Source organism: Chionomys nivalis, chromosome 1 (assembly GCF_950005125.1).
Source record: "Chionomys nivalis chromosome 1, mChiNiv1.1, whole genome shotgun sequence".
In the NCBI taxonomy this organism is placed as follows: Eukaryota; Metazoa; Chordata; class Mammalia; order Rodentia; family Cricetidae; genus Chionomys; species Chionomys nivalis.
In genome coordinates, this window is record NC_080086.1 from 66,938,172 (window position 1) to 66,954,816 (window position 16,645).

Here is a 16,645-nt window from a genome sequence, read left to right on the forward strand (position 1 = left end):
CTTATGTTCCAAAGCTTGACTCCATGGAGACACCCCAGACACGTGCGGGAATACGTAACATCCACCTTCCCACAGGACCCCCAGAGTCTACTCACTGCTGCTTGCGGCTCAGCTCCTGTTCCTTATGCACCAGGTCCTGCTTAAGCGAGGCCAGCAGCTCCACACTCACGTCCACCTGGCGCGAGAGCTCAGAGGCACGCTCCTCCAGTTCCTCCTTTTCGCGTCCCAGCCGAGCACTCTCCTGTCGCGCAGTCTCCAACTCCGCGGCCTTGCGCTCCAGCTCGGCCTGTAGCCGGCCCACCTGGCCCGCGATCTTCTGCTCCACCTCCTCGCTGAGCCGCTCCAATCTCCGGTCCACCTCCAGCTTCTCCAGCGCGCGGATCTTGAGGCGTGCCAAGCCCTCCTCGTAGGCTACATCGGCAGGCGAAGGCGACGCCGGCGATGCAGAGGCGGGCCCGGAACAAGGACCAGGGCCGGGCCCGGGTGGCGGCGTCGAACAGGCCGAGGATGCCACGGACTTACGCGCGAACAGCTCACCGAGTGGGATTTCGATCTCGCGTAGCGCATAGCGCGCGGCAGGCACTAGCCCCGGCTCGGCCAGCTCCTCGCAGGGAAGGCTGGCGGGCACCAGGTCGCTGGGGAAGTGAGCCAGCGGCGCGTGGTGGTGGTGATGGTGCAGCAGGTGCGGCCCCGCGGGCGCAGATCCTGCCGCCTGCTCCTTGCCCTGGAAGGACGTGCTCTCGAAGACCTCGCGCCGGGCTCCGGGCACCGCTAGCAGGGCAGCGGGCTCTGGTGCCAGCGGGAAACCGGAGGCTGCTGCAGCAGCTGCTGCTGCAGCGGCCGCGCCGTCGCAGATACTGTTCGTCTTGGAGAGAATGTAGAGCGTCTCGTAGGTGTGGCTGTATTCCAGGTGCGCGCGCAGCGACGACAGGCTCCGGAAGCGCTTATGCTCCCCGCATCGCGGGCATCTGTACGGTAGGTCCAGCGAGGCCATGGCCCCGCCGCCCTCGGGGCGCGCCGGCTCCACCGCGGCCGCCTCACCGGTCAGCCGGGCGCGCTCATGGGGGGCCGCGGATGGGCCCGGCCCGGCCTGCGGGATCAGGACGGCTCTGGTCACCAACAGCCAGGGCCTGGGGAGGCTAGAAGAGAAAAAGTGAGGCTCAGCAGCCTGCTAGCCGCGCTCCCACCCGCCACTCCCAGGTTCAGCAATCCTGTACCCTGGTTCCATGGATATAGCTAGGGTGGAGGGCTCTGGGACCTAGGCATGAGAGTGTAACCTCCCCCAAGTGAAGGGACTATATGGCACTCCAGGTATAGCCCAGGCTGAGCTCTTGCCTTCCAAGTGCTGAGATTACTAGGCCTAGATTTTTATTATTATTATTATTTTAAATTAAGACTGTTTTGGAAGACGAGAGAGATGGCTTCGCAGTTAAGAGCACTTGCTGCTTTTGTAGAGTACCTGGGTTTGGTTCCCAGAGTTCCTAGCCATTGTAATTCCAGTTCCAGGGGATCTGTTGCCTTCTTCTGGTTTCCCTGGCAGCAGGCAAGTACATGATGCACATGCAGGCAAAACACTCATACACACAAAATAAACCATTTTTTAAAATTTTTAAAAAATGTTTGATTAAAAAAAAATGCTTGTCAATGGAGCAGTTGCTTCTAATCCCAGCACTTGGGAGGGAAGGAGACCTTCAGGATTATCCTCATCTACATAGAGAGGTACAGGAATTCGCTTTTCTTAGCCTCTCCAAGTGCTGGGAATACAGGCATGAGCCACTGTACCTGGCTTGAAGGGATTATTTTTTTAAAAATTATTAAAGGAGCCAGGCAGTGGTGACACAGGCCTTTAATCCCACCACTCGGGAGGCAGTCAGGACAACAGAGAAACTCTGTCTCAAAAATAAATTAATTAATTAATTAAAAATTTCCCCAGACAGGCTTTTTCTATAGCTTTGAAGCCTGTCCTGGAACTAGCTCTTGTAGACCAGGCTGGTCTCGAACTCATAGAGATCCGCCTGTCTCTGCCTCCCGAGTGCTGGGATTAGAGGCGTGTGCCACCACCGCCTGGCTTTCAAGAAATAATTTTAATTACAATGATTCCCAACCTACAAAAAAGTGCCCAAGCATTCTTCAACAGCAGACGGGGATTCAGGTTTGGTAACATAATGTCTGTAATCCCTGCACTCAGCAGGCCAAGGCAAGTGATTTGTCAAATGAGGATTGTCGCAGAATTAAGAAGATCCCAAACAAGAGAATAGTAGAATGGATTGATTGTATATTCATAATGGACTGCTGCTCTGTAGTAAGAAAGGAAGCAGTATCCATAACAACAGATGAATATGTTTAGTATTATGGGAAGGAAGCCAAAAAGAACATACTGCAAGATTCCAGAGTTGGAAGGCAAGAACAGACAAAACTGATAGCAACGCAAGTCAGAATAAAGGCTTATGTCTCTAGTGAATTGGGAAGGGGAGGGGAGGAACCTTGTGTGCTGTAGAGGGTGTTCTGTGGGGGTTGGGTTTGTACATGCCTGCGTGGATACAATCATCAAGACGTGTATATGAACCTTGGGGTGTCCCACGTACCCCAGTTCATGTATGTGACATCCTAGAAGATCCTCAAACAGATGTTTGATCTTCGTCTTCTGAAGACCACATCCATCATGCAGGCAGAGTCACTAGAACTCAGTTGTAGGGACCAGGATGCTCACCTACCTATGATGCTGTAGAAGGCACAGTTCCCATCCCCGCCATTCCAGGCACTGCCTCCTCCACTGAGTGTTCTGCTCTTCCCTGCAAGGGCCCTACTTTCTTTCCTCTCACACCCTTCCCGGCAAGGAGCCCACCCATTCTTATACCCAGAATCCTTCTCAACTCTTGTCCTATCCTCCCACCTGTGGCTTCCCCTCCTGGGACTTCACGTATCTCACCGCCTTCCCTATTATAACTGACTCTGAATTCGGACGTCGTGCACCTTCTGAGGACAATGCAGTTGTCATCCAGAACTTCACCCACTTTCTCAGCCATCTGATGCTTAACCGGTCCATCTTCATAGGCTGCCGCTATACTGTCCAGGGTGGATTTTCCTCAGGGTTCTGTGCCTTTCTGTTCTTAATTGATTCCAGCCTCTTTATGGCCTCCCTCTGTTCCCACTGACTCACACCTTGAGGCTGCTCTCAGCTCTACCTCTCCTTCCTAATGGGCTCCAGGGAGTTCTGCTTGCCTTCTGCCATTTCCTCATAGATATACAGCCCATGGCCACCCAGTGCCTAGCCTCCTCCTATCAGCATGCTGCTTTGATCTTGGGGCGTCTGCCTTCCTTTCCCACTTCCTCAGTCTCCTTTGTGGACTGGGGCATATGGTCAACTCCTCTTTTACACACTTTTACTGGATCTGCATTCTTTGTACCCCGGGGGTGGGGAGAGGAACTCTGGGAAATTAAGAGATAAAGATGATTTCCTTTTTCAGGTAATAGACCCTGTGGTAGTTAAGTGGCTTTTTCCCCTTTATGTTTAATCCGTTTATTTTGTGTACGGTGGATGATCGTGCCGTGGCACACATCTGGAGGCCAGAAGTTAACCTGTGGGAGTCAGTTCTTTCTGTCCACCATCTGGGATCCAAAATCAAACTTAGGTTGTCAGGCTGAGTGGTGATATCTTTACCTGCTAAGCACCTTCCCCACTGAGTCATCTCCCTGGCCCTCTGGTGGTTAGTATTGTCTCCTTCACAGAATCCAGAATCATCTGGGAAATGGGCCTCTGGGGAGTTTTGATTTCAGCTGTTGGGGTGAGAAGAACTGCCCACTATGGCTGGCACCATTCTCTGTGGGATCGGGTGAATACCCAGAAAAGGAACTGAGCAGCAGCTTGCCCTCGATGCCCTCTGCTTCCTGATCCTGCAATGCAGAGCTGCTTCAGGCTCCTGCTTCCCTGACTCCCCCACCATGATGGACAGCACCTTGAACTTCAGTTCTCTCTCTGCCGTCAGTTGTTTCGTCATAGCAACAAGGAAAGAAATCAAGCTAGGGGAGTGTAAAACAGCACCACTTCCCTTACTCCCCAGCCAAAAGTTGGTGGATGCACACCTTCAATTCCAGCACTCAGGAGCAGAGGCAGACAGATCTCTGTTGAGTTGGAGGCTAACTGGTCTACCTAGTGAGCTCCAGACCAGCCAACACTACATACATAGTAAGACCTTGCCTCAAAATACAAAGAAACAAAAAGTTGGCTAACTCTGTCCCAACAGCAAATCCACTGATTAAACTATTATCCACAGCCCCTGGAGGTAAGGCCATGTTCCTACAAAAACTGTTACATTAGCAGACAACTGTTAGGACACTGTTAGGTGCTGTGGTCTTTCCTGGGGCCTTTTCAGTAAAGTCAAACAAGACCCACTATGGTTTGGCAGAGCTCACAGCCGAAGGAGAAAAAAGCTTGTCTGGAGAGGGCCTTCTGCTTGAGGCCAGTAATCTAATATGGCTGAGAGATAATGAAGAGCCAGTTCTCTGTTTTAAACTACAGTGAACTCAAGCAAAGAGGGAAGCGGGGAAACTCAGAGGGAGGGCGGCCTGGGGCCTGCCTGCTCTTGACTCCTGGGCCCTCCTGTGTCCTCTCCATGGAAACATCCATTATAAGCCATCTTTGGAGTGTGTAGGGGCTGCAGCTTGAATAGGAAGGGGCCAAGGAGCTAGGGGCCTGCATTGCCCATTGGCAGAGGCCTTGGCTAGAGCCCTCCTTCCAAGCCTGGGCTCCTGTGATGGGAGGAACAGTGCAGCCTGTTGCTAAGAGACAACTCTCATTCCCCCTCCCCACCACCATCAGGGAATCCATTCTAGAATTACAACTTCCAGTGAGGTCTCTGGCCTTGAGTACTGGGGATAAAGAAGGGGAGTTGATAGAGAGCCCTCCTGAGGATCAAGGTCAGTGTATTACTAGAAAAGCCTGGAAAACACGATGGACCCCTAAGACTGTGCCCTCTCCGTGCCCAAGCATGCTTCAGTTCTTGGCTCACAAATAGCCTCAGAGCACTAAGGATGCAGACTGGCTGGGGAGGTCAGAAAATCCTTGTCCACAGTGTGGGCTGTGGATAGGTGTTTTCCCTCCCTTCCCCTCTCCAGCTGGGTAGTGACTTTGTTCTTTCAGCTATCCGGTTTTCTTCCCCATCCTATTCTGGATGCCAAGACCCTGAGGAGTAGATTACAACTTCATCAGACACAGCACAATACTGTGTGCGGCTGGATGTGTTTCGGGATGAGGATGTGGGCTTGCTTCTTCTGGAGACAGGACAGCTACCGCGTAAGTCTGTGATGGATGACTGCTTTGGGACGAGCAGGGAAAACGGTCTAAATTATTCAGCAGTTAAGCAGAAAGCCGTGTGTGTTTAATAAACCGCTATACTGTTCTGCCCCTCTGCTCTAGTTCTTGGTTAGACTCCCGATTTTCTCTTAGAGAACTGTTTCCCTCCAACTCTGCGTTGGTGGAGCTGACCTCAGCCCTTGGCTCCAGGGAGGCACATGTGGTTTTACTCTCTTAGAAGAGGCCTGGCTATCTGGATAGAAATAGCACGTTTCCCACTTCTGGTTAACACAGGCACCTCAGGACCTGTGTGCCGTTGGCAGGACAGGAACCTGGGGCTTATGGTGGCCTTAGAGTCTTTTCTATGGGGCAGAAGGACTTGTGATGTCACTTGAACAGTGACATCCACATGTGCCCAAAGCCTTTGCTCAGTACACAGATCTTGCTGACAGCATGGTGTCTGTGACTGCAGGCTCCTGGGTGCCAGATCATGTGTGTAACTGTAGGCGCCTATGTGTGCGCAGGGCAGAGGACAACTTTCAGGAGTGGGTCTTTGCCTTTCCAGTTTCTTTTCTATTTTGCATGCACATGGGGGCCCCAAGCTAATGATGAGAACATCCTTCATCCATCTCCCACCATATTCATTGAGGCAGGGGTTCTCAGACCAACCCAGAACTCACGGACATGCCTAGTCTCGCTGGCCAGCCTGCTCTGCCTTCTGAGGTTGGAATTACAGGCAGACAGTCATGGCTACCCAGCGTTTATGTGGGGGATCCAAACGTCAGTCCTGACATTTGTGTAGCAAGCACTTTAACCATGAGCCGTCTCCCCGCCTTCTACCTTATTTTAAGGCAGGTTTACTCCTTGTTTTTTGTGGCTGTGTAAGTCAGGCTAGCTGGTCTCCTGGACAGTTCGCCGTCTCCACCTCCCACTTTGTGGTAAGAAGGCTGGGATTACCGACGAGTACAATGGCACCCTGCACTGACTCAGATTCTCAGGTTTACCTGCAAAGGGCTTGCACCCACCCAGCCATCTCTCCAGCTTGTGTGTTTGATGTGGGAGTGATTTCTTTCTAATCTGTTGCTTTCATTGGTTAATTAATAAAGAAACTGCCTTGGCCCATTTGATAGGCCAACCCTTAGGTGGGCGGAGTAGACAGAACAGAATGCTGGGAGAAAGAAGCCGAGTCAGGCAGTTGCCATGATTCCCCCACTCCAGACAGACGCAGGTTAAGATCTTCCCTGGTAAGCCAGCTAGTGGTGCTACAAAGACTATTAGAACTGGGTTAGATCAATATGTAAGAGCTAGCCAATAAGAGGCTGGAACTAATGGGCCAGGCAGTGTTTAAAAGAATACAGTTTCCGTGTAATTATTTCCGGGTAAAGCTAGCCGGTGGCAGGAAGCGGCTCGCCTCTCCCACTACGATGTTTTTGGTCTTGTTTTTCAATGGACTCATTTGAACCTGTTGCCAATCTCTAGCAATGACACAAAATCAGTGGTTTCCAGCCTGTGGGTCGAGACCCCTTGGAGATCAAATGACCCTTTCACGAGGGTTGCCTAAAACCATCAGAAAACACAAATATTTACATTACAATTTATAACAGTAGCAAAATTACACTTACGAAGTAGCAATGAAATAATTTTATGGTGTGTGTGTGGGGTAACCACAACAGGAGGAACGATCTATTAAAGGGTCCAGCATTAGGAAGGCTGAGAACCACTGCTCTTAGTGTCAATCACAGATTCTTAACTATGGCTCCTAGCAGCCAGGTCTCCTTTAATGTTGCCCCGCTTCTCCCAGTTACAACACTGGGCATCTTGGCTTCTCTCCTTAGGATGCTTTCTGCCCCAACATCCTCCCATGCTATGTGCTCTTCCAGGCCAAGGCCTGCTCACACCTGTGCTGCTGGGCTAGCCTAGTCTCACAGCTCTCTGTCATCCTCTGCAAGGACATGGCCCTCCCTTTCCTTTCCTTGATGGTCTCTCACGCTAGCCCAGGCTAAGCTGGCCCGCTACCTGGGCTCCTCTGGCATCACTGTCTGGAGTGCTGGAGTTACAGGCATTTGCCTCCACACTAGCTTCAGACCTGTCTTACAGCAGATGACTTCTCTCCACAACTCCACAACTGCCTGCCTTGACCGCCACAGCCAAATTCAGGTCCTGTCTGGCCTCTATGTGCTCTTGCAATTTGAAAGTAAAAACTGACCTGGTTTCTTCACCTGAGTTTCTTGGATTGCAGGGTTTGGACACTTCCTTGCTTTTTTTCAATCATCTGCGTGTCTTTAGTGATATGACTATATACTGTGCTATTGGGGGATTAAACTATATTTACTTTTATCTATTGTGTGTGTATATGCTGGAAGGGGTGCATCTCTGCCATAAATACATGGAGGTCAGAGGAACAACTTGTAGGAGATGGTTCTTACCTTCCATGTGGGTTATGGAGACTAAACTCAGAATGTAGGGCTAGCAGCGCATGCTGTTGCCTACTGACAATCTTGATGATCTAGGGTTGTTTGTTTGTTTCTGAGACAGGGTTTCTCTGTGTAACAGCATCTGGCTGTCCTGGAACTTGCTGTGTAGACCAGGCTGGCCTCGCACTAGCCATAGTTCTCTTGCTTCAGTGTGAGAAGCGCTGAGACTACAGGTACTGCCTGTCATGCCCAGACCAATTTTGCTCATTTTTACATTGAACATTCATATTTCTTTATTGATTTGCAAAGGCTTTTTTATAGTATTGATCTCTTGTACTGCGAATATTTTTCTCAAGTATGTTGATTGGCTTTTACTTTGTTTTTTATTGATATGTTGAAAGTACACCTCAGTAAAATTTGAATGATTTCTGCTCTTGTTGTTATGCTTAGGGAGTCTGTTCCCGCCAAGGGCTATAACCAATTATGCATGTGTTCTTTTAATACTCCAGACTTTATTTTTTGTAGACTATTTAAATTTTTAAAATTTTTATTTCATGACTGTGGTTGATATGTAAAATGAGAAAATTTTAAATAAAAAATTATTTTATGTGTATGAGTGTTTTGTCTGCATTTATGGTTCTGCACTACCTATGTCCCTGGTGCCTACAAAGGCCAGAAGAGGGTGATTCTCCCAGAACTGGACACAGATGTGGCCCACTCTGTGGGTACTGACAATGAAACCTAGGGCCTTTGGAAGAACAGTAAGTGCTCTTAATCACTAAACCATCGTGGTAGCCCCCAGAATATATTTTAAATAGGGGTTTTATTTAAATTTTTTCTGAGTTTCTCTGTGTAGACCTGGCTATCCTGGATCTCACTCTGTAGATCAAGCTAGTCTCAAAATCGGAGATCCGCCTGCCTCTGCCTCTCCAGTGCTGGGGTTAAAAGAGTGGACTACCATCACCCAGCTTAAATAAGGGTTTTAATCAGCTAACCCTGCTACCACATCTGACAAAAACCAGGAACTGTGCAGATGCACCAGGCTGAATGTGTCCCTCTTTCACGTTTAGATCCACATTTAGATTTTTTCCCCACACTTAGATCCATCAAGAGGATTTTTTTCTTCTGTTTCCTTAAAAAAAAAAAAGATTTATTTTATCTTATGTTTGTGTCTGTGTGTAGGAATAAGCATGAGAGTCCAGGTGCCTGGGAAACCAGATTCTTTGAAGCTGGAATTAAAGGTGATTATGAGCTGCCCAACATGAGTGCTAGGAACCAAACTCTGCTCCTCTGGAAGGTCAGTGAACATTCTCAATTGATGGGTCATCTCTGTACCCCCTTTTCTCTTTTAAGATAGGGTTTTATGTAGCCAAGACTGGCCTTCAATTCCTGACGTCCTCGCCTCCATCTCTAAGGTGCTAAGACAACAGGACTTCTACGTCATACCCAACTTAACCGCTAACCGCCTTCTTTCATTTTAAACAAATATTTGGTAATTAATGTTGGCGAATAGCTCAGTCGGTAAAGTACATGTCTCACATAAGGCCTGGATTCAATTCCCAGCATCACACAATTAATCTAAGGCCATTAAATACAATTAATTGTGCCACCATCACTGTCCTTCCTTTAGGTACACTAAAATCTAAAGACTAGTCAACAGAAGTAATTAAAAAATGGCGTTCTAGAAAACACAGAGACAGAGAGAGACAGAGAGAGAACAAGAACACTATGAGAAGAGGGGTGTGACTTGCATGCAGATAATTCTTTTCCAATTATGAAAACACTACAAGGTACAACTCTTGGCTCTAAATCTTGAAAATGTGAATGAGCTGAGGGCTTTTCTAGGAAAATAGTAAACTTCAGACGGACTCAAGGAGAAAGAGAAGACCTTAAACAGGGTATAGTAACACGTCTAAATCCCAGCAGAGAGAGAGAGAGAGAGAGAGAGAGAGAGAGAGAGAGAGAGAGAGAGAGAGAGAGAGAGGAATAAACTCAAATAGGCAAGACAGATGAAGCTGGCCATTGTGGAGCAGGTTCCTCTGAAATTGAAACATTCTATCCTGTGGCGTGGGGGTGAGGCTTTAAACAAGAAGGTAAACAGCTCAAAATAGCTCTAGTAAGTTCTGAAACTGACCAGATTCATTAGGCTCCGCCCTCCCAAGAATAAACAACAGAAACTGCTGAGTCACACTCAGACTAGGGAGTTAAAAGACCTGAGACCCCACCAGCTGCCCGGAAGAAGTGTAGATGGATTGAGTCACTTGGAAAGGACCCTCTCCAACCTGTTGGGCTGCTGCAGGCTGTGCGTGAGCTCCAGGTCCCCAGCTTTGTGAGCTGTCACCCATGCTAGGGTGGGCTTTGGTAATGCAGCTCTCTTGGAGTCATTTGTGCTCCTGTAAGTGATCCTTCATCCGTATTTCTGTAAGTAACGCCAATAAGTCCCATTCATTCACCAAGTTGGACTTTGGTGGTATCCATAGTTTGATCTGTTGTTGACTCCCTATCAGGGGTGTGTAGCCTCTCCCCAAGAAAAGTTTTGTCAGGCAACAGTGGGCCTGGAGATTCCAAGTTCACATACCCAGCTGGTGGGGAGCAGCCGGTTCTGACTTGTATACCTGCCTGCCCAGCTGAGGGCAGCTGACTCCTAGGTGCGCTTCTGACTCTCCCTGTCCCTTCCCACTCTTGAAAAACATTTTTTTTTTTTTTTGCCTTCATAGCACCCTACTATCCAGGCTCCAAGAAATCAAGGAAAGGGAGAAACCTGGGGATGGCAGGCCTGTGGGTGAGCACTACGGTGGATGAAAAGAGGGGTACTGATATTCCAATAGCTCCTTACCCCAGCACATACCTCGGGAGCTGCCCTCCACCTACTGCCCCGAGAATGACTATTGTTATTGAGAATATTCTTGTCTAGTCTTGGACACCTACGCATGAGTGTGAAGCTTTCCCTGAATGCAAGCAAGAAGGTGACAGGGTTGGAAAGAAAGCTCAGCAGTTAAACGCTAGCCGGGCCAGAATGAAGCCCAGAGTTCAGAACTAGAAACGCACAGAAATGCCTGGTGGGCATGGCTGCCTGCTTGTAATTCCAGCATCAGAAGGCAGACACACGGGACCCCCAGAGAAAGCTGGATTGCAAGACATCAGAGAGCTCCAGGTTTGTTTGAGAAACTCTGCCTCAGGGTCTAAGGTGGAAGAGTGTGATAGGGGAGGGCTCTTATCAACTAACCTTGGACCATCACGTGTGGGCGTACTCAGGCGTCTGTGAGTGCCACACACACAAATATCTATATGCACACACATATGCACACACGAAAGGGAAAACAAAGTGATGGAAGGTAGTATGGGATGAGAAGAAAAAAAATGACAAACACAAGTTTTATTGTCTACTCAGATTCTGAGCACTGGAGGACAACTGTCAGATTCTCTTCTGTGTTCTAGTTCAGACACAACTGCTGCAGCCCTGAGACCCGACCCCAGTTCTGCCTGGCTCTGCCTCCTTGCCTTTCGCCAGACTGCTGCTCTCATCCAAGCACCGATCTCAGGGCGCCTCTCTTTGCTAGCCCAGCTTAAGGTTTTCTTTGGCTAGGGTTCTACAGACTGAACTCACTGGATGGATTTTACTCATTTATTATTTATTTATTATGCTTAAGCTTTCAGGCTCATCTGAGCCGTGCCTCCGAACAATCTCACCTGTTGGTCCTGCGGAAACCATAGATGGTCTCACTCTATGGCCCCTGCTGCTCACTGTGGTTATGGCAACATCTCAGCTTCTCTTTGGTGAGCTGCCCTTCGTCCCCCATGTGCTCCTCTACTCCGTTCCTTGTACGTAGAGACATGCTCTAGTCCCACATCCTTTGTTACCACAACTGACCAGGAATGAGTACGTGCATTCCTCAAACTGAGCCACTGAAGTTTGTCACTGAGAGATTGGGGGGGTCCCCCCTTTCCTTTAGGGATCGTGCAAGAATGAAGCACTCTAAGAGACTGCAATCTCCCCTGAACTATGGATGAGAAAAGGAAGTTGATGGCTCAGACTGACTGACCACACAGAGAAGAAAGTCCGTGCACAGAGGGAAAACAAGAAAATGCCTGAGGAACCAGAGCCAGGAGCTGGAGAGTCATCCCCACTTGCCTGAGAACCTGGATGCAGTTATGCCAAAAGCCCATTCGTCTCCCCTCTCCATAGTTACAGGAAGTGTTATGATATTTTTATTGTTTAAAATAAAACTGGGGGCTGGTGAGATGGCACAGCAGATAAAGGTTCCTGTCACCAAGCCTGATCACCTGAGTTTGACTCCACATATGGAAGGAGAGAACTGACTCCTCTAAGTCATTCTCTGACCTCTCTTCTAGGGCCGTAGTACACGCATACACGCACACACACACACACACACACACAAATAATGTAATTTAAAATAAATAACATTAAATTTGCCACTTATAATAAAACCCCCTGGGGCTAGAGAGATGGCTCAAGGGTTAGGAGCACTGACTGTTCTTTTTTTTTTTTTTTAAATATTTATTTATTTATTTATTTATTATGAGTACAATATTCTGTCTGTGTATATGCCTGCAGGCCAGAAGAGGGCACCAGACCTCATTACAGATGGTTGTGAGCCACCATGTGGTTGCTGGGAATTGAACTCAGGACCTTTGGAAGAGCAGGCAATGCTCTTAACCACTGAGCCATCTCTCCAGCCCCCCTGACTGTTCTTCCAGAGGACTTGGGTTCAATTCCCTGCAACCACATGGTGACTCACAACCATCTGTAATAGGATCTGATGCCCTCTTCTGGCCTGCAGGTGTACATGCAGGGCACTCATACATAAAATGTAAATAAATAAAAAATTAAAAAAAAAAACCTCTTTTCCCCTAATCAATCAAAGTCTGAACTTCTTACCTAAGCTGTAGTTAAATATGGATTCATTCTGTATACACTTACTGAGTTCAGTGCCAAGCACTACACGGGTGTTGTGCTAGGCATATGCAGGTTACACAGATGAACAAGATTCGGTCCTTTCCTCCAAGTAGCTGGTGATCTCCTGAGGCAAACTTGGGTAGAAGGTGATAGGATCAAAACAGTATGGGAGATGTGGTTAAGAGCACACACTGCTCTTGCAGAGGACCTGAGTTCAGTCCCCAGTGCCCACTTCCAGGAGCTCATAGCCACATCGAACGATGATTCCAGGGCTCTGATGGGCTCTTCTGACCTGAGAGCGAATGTAAACCCCACATCTACAGAATTAAAATGGGGGCACAGGTCTTCAAGTTGGGAGAGAGAAGGAGAGTCTGATGTACAAAGCAAGGTCTAGGCTAGCCAGGGCTATAGAGTGAGATCCTGTCTCAAAATAAAACAAAAGCCAAGCAAACAACAATGGGGGTGGAGGAGGAAGAAATGACTCGGTAGTTAGGAGCATTTGCTGCTCTTCCAGAAGACCCGAGTTTGAGTCCCAGCACCCACATGGAGGCTCACAACCATCTGTAACTTCAGGTCCAAGGGATCTGAAGCTTGCTTTTGGCCTCCACAGACACATGTAGTGCATACATACAGACATATGTGCAGGCAAAACATGCATATACTTAATGATAATAATAGTAATGCAAAGCAAACATAAAGCCATTTGTACCTACTTTGCAGTTTATGCTGCCAAAAATACATTATTGGAGATAGTAAGGGTGAGTGGGTAAAGGCACCTGCTCCAGTCCTGGTAACTCTAGTTACCAGGAAAGAGAAAATGGCCTTCCACAAGTTGTCCGTATGAACATCCATCAGCATGCACCCACACACAAATGAGTGCAATTTTTTTAAAAAAAAATACATTACTGGGTAGACATAGTGCCAGTGCCTGTAACTATAGCAATTTCAAGGCAGAGGCAGGAGAATCATGAGTTTAAAGTCATTGACAGCTACATAGCAGGTTTGAAGCCAGCTGAAGCTACATTAAAACATGCCTCAACATTTTATTTAAATTAAGTATTTTTTAAAAACTGGCTTAAACCGGGCATTGGTGATGAACGCCTTTAATTCCAGCACTTGGAAGGCAGAGATAAGTGAATCTCTTAAGTTTAAAGCCAAGATGGTCTACAGTGCAAGTTCCAGGATAGCCAGGGGTACACAGAAAAACCATGTCTTGGAAAAAAAAAAAAAAAAAAAAAAAAAAAAAAAAAAAAAAAAAAAAAAAAAAAAACAAGAAGAAAAAGTTAGCTTACTTATTTGTATTTTATGTGTATGAGTGTTTTGCCTGAATATATGTCAGTGCACCGTGTGTATGCAGTGTCCTTGCAGGCCCGAAGAAAGCACAAGATCCCCGGAACTGTAGCTACGGATGGCTGCGCTCTGCCAGCAGCAAGCACTCTTAACCATTTAGCCAGTCCCAAGCTTACACATTTTAAAAAATAATACTAGAAAAGCAAGCCCAGGGTGGCAGTATAGACAAAGAAAATAAGGACATGGAGAGGAGAGAGAAGAGCCAAGGAATTCTCAAGAACAAACAGCAAAAACAGGAACTCAGGCAGGAACTTGGAAAGGTGCAGTTGTAATCTGGAAGGAGCGGGGGCAAGCTCACATAGGACTGGAGCTGGCGAGGGCCCACTGGGGGCTGCTAAGGTGGCTGCTCTAATGAGCCTGGCTGCTGTGGCCTGAGGTGTGACTATGCAGGGCACTGAGTGGACACGAGCTCTCTGTGCTGGGAAGGAGAAGTGTGGGAGAATCCAGGAGCATCTTTTAAGATCGGAGAGAATCAACACCTTAAACATAACCTACTTCCACAAGTCAGATACAAATAAGGCCTTGGGCCTGAAACCAAGCTAAAGAACCCTTACTTCCTCCTCCCCTCCCCTCCTTTTTTTTTTTTTTTAAACTCAAAGTAAATTTAGAAGAAATCAATAGAGAATGAATTGGGTTCCATTTCGGTGTTGGCAGCCAAAAGCTTAAAGTGGCTAACACTAAACTCACAAAACCAACGTACATACCCCAAAACCCGCCCTTCTTACAATTCTCAACCTACGGCCGCCGCATCTCCTCAGCACCCTGGACAGCGACTCACCTCTGGGCTCTGTTCACGCTCCACCCTGTACCACAGCACCTACTGAATGGTTACTTCCTTTTCCTATGGGCACCGCTGCAGACCTCTGACCTCATCTGTGTGGGCTCTAACTCACTCATCTGACAATCCTCATGACTTCTGAAGACTTCGTCAACCATCAACTCAACCATTTCTGTCACTTACAATGTAAAATAGGGGCTGTGGAGAAAGAAGTGCTTGCTGCAGAAGCTCAAAGACCTGAATTCAGATCTTCGTACAAAAAGCTCAGTGTGGCAGTGTGCAACTACAATATCAGACCTGGAAAGGCAAAGACAAAAGGATCGCTGTTAATCAGTGGCCTTCCAGCCTGGCCAAGCTAATGAGCTCTAGGTTCAGTAAGAGACCTTGTTTGCAAAAAAAAAAAAAAAGGAAGACAACATCTAACATGTACACATAAACATATATATATGTATATATATCTCACAAACAAACATACACACAAAGAACCATCCAAATAAATAATCTCTGAAGAATGAATGACCTTGTCCTCCTCCTCCTTTGAGATAGGTTCTTAGGTAGCCCAGACTTGTCTCAAACTTGCTGTGTAGCTGAGGATGATCTTGAACTTCTGATCTTCCTGCTCCCATCTCCTGCATGCTGGGATAGTACTAGCAATATTCTCAAGGCTTGGTGCATGCTAGGCAAGCATTCAACAGATAGATCCCCAGCCCAGCTGCTCAGAGGCGAAGTACACCTGCCACTCCTGACTTTACGGGTGGCGCCATCTGACCAGCTCTCAGCTTTGCCAGCGCCAGCTTTTGTCTCTGCTCTTGTTCCATACAAACTCTCAGTGAGCCCCATGAGGGCTCTGCTCCACGGGAAAGCACAGGGGACTGTCACATCCTGAAGTCTAGGCTCGAGATGACTTTTGTAGACCCAGCTCAAATGCCACCTTTTCCATAAAGCCTTTCCCTGACACCCTCCTCCACCTCAATCCCATCACACACAAGTCCTTCCTCATTATAGACTCTCAGGAGAAGACAGTAGCTCCCACAGATGGGGATCAATGACCCACACGTACACTGATCCCTCATTACTTATACACTACAGCAGAAACACTACAAATGGCCATCTCCACAGAGTGTACACTAGTTCACTATTAGAGGAATCACCAAATCAGATAAATTTCATGTAGCCAGAGTGATTTTCTAAAGTGAATTTTTAGAGGAGATTTTTGTTCGAGGTGTGCTTTGCATGCATGTAAGTGCATTTCTGCTTAGAAGAGGACACTGAATCTCTTGGGACTGGAGTTTCAAACAGTTGTGAGTCATCATATGGGTGCTGGGAACAGAACCAAGGTCCTCTGCAAGAGTAACAAGAGCTCTCAACTGCTGAGCCACCTCACCAGTGCCCAACCAGAGCAATTACCAACACTTACCATCATGTAACTAGGCAAACTGGTTAAATAAACTCAAGAATGAACTTGTAAAGCATGATGGCTCCCTAGTCCCTTACTAGGAGCTCAGAACTCACTATGTCTTCTTATCTCCATGGTTTGCTCTAGTTGAGCTCTGAGGTTTTGCGATCACCGACTTTATGTCATGTGCCCAGTGCAAAATGTCAGAGTCAAGCCCAAGGCCCACAGGTCCCTGTAGTTTTAATAACATAGTGAACCTATGTCTATCCACTAATTATTTCTGGTACATCATCATGCTCATAACAATGCTACCAAGGAGGTGGAATGCTTCAATGCTGGAATGAGGAAGCTAAGGCTCAGATTGGTTAAATCGCTTGCCCATGGCCATAAAGACATCTAACAAATTGATGCTGATGACTCAAGGCCTCTAGTGTCACCCTTATGTGGTCCTCTCCCACACTGACTCACGGCATGGCCAGATGGACATCAGCAAGCT

The 16,645-nt window shown here is 47.7% G+C and overlaps 1 protein-coding gene across 1 annotated transcript in view; it reads right to left on the minus strand.

The window, feature by feature from the left end:
- The window catches only part of Fbxo41 (F-box protein 41), a 29,028-nt gene that overhangs the window by 10,188 nt on the left and 2,195 nt on the right, over positions 1-16,645 (minus strand). The window contains exon 2 of the mRNA XM_057787441.1: positions 96-1,139. Coding sequence (XP_057643424.1) covers positions 96-994 — 899 coding nt within the window. The 5' untranslated portion in view covers positions 995-1,139. The remainder of the gene's footprint in view (positions 1-95; positions 1,140-16,645) is intronic.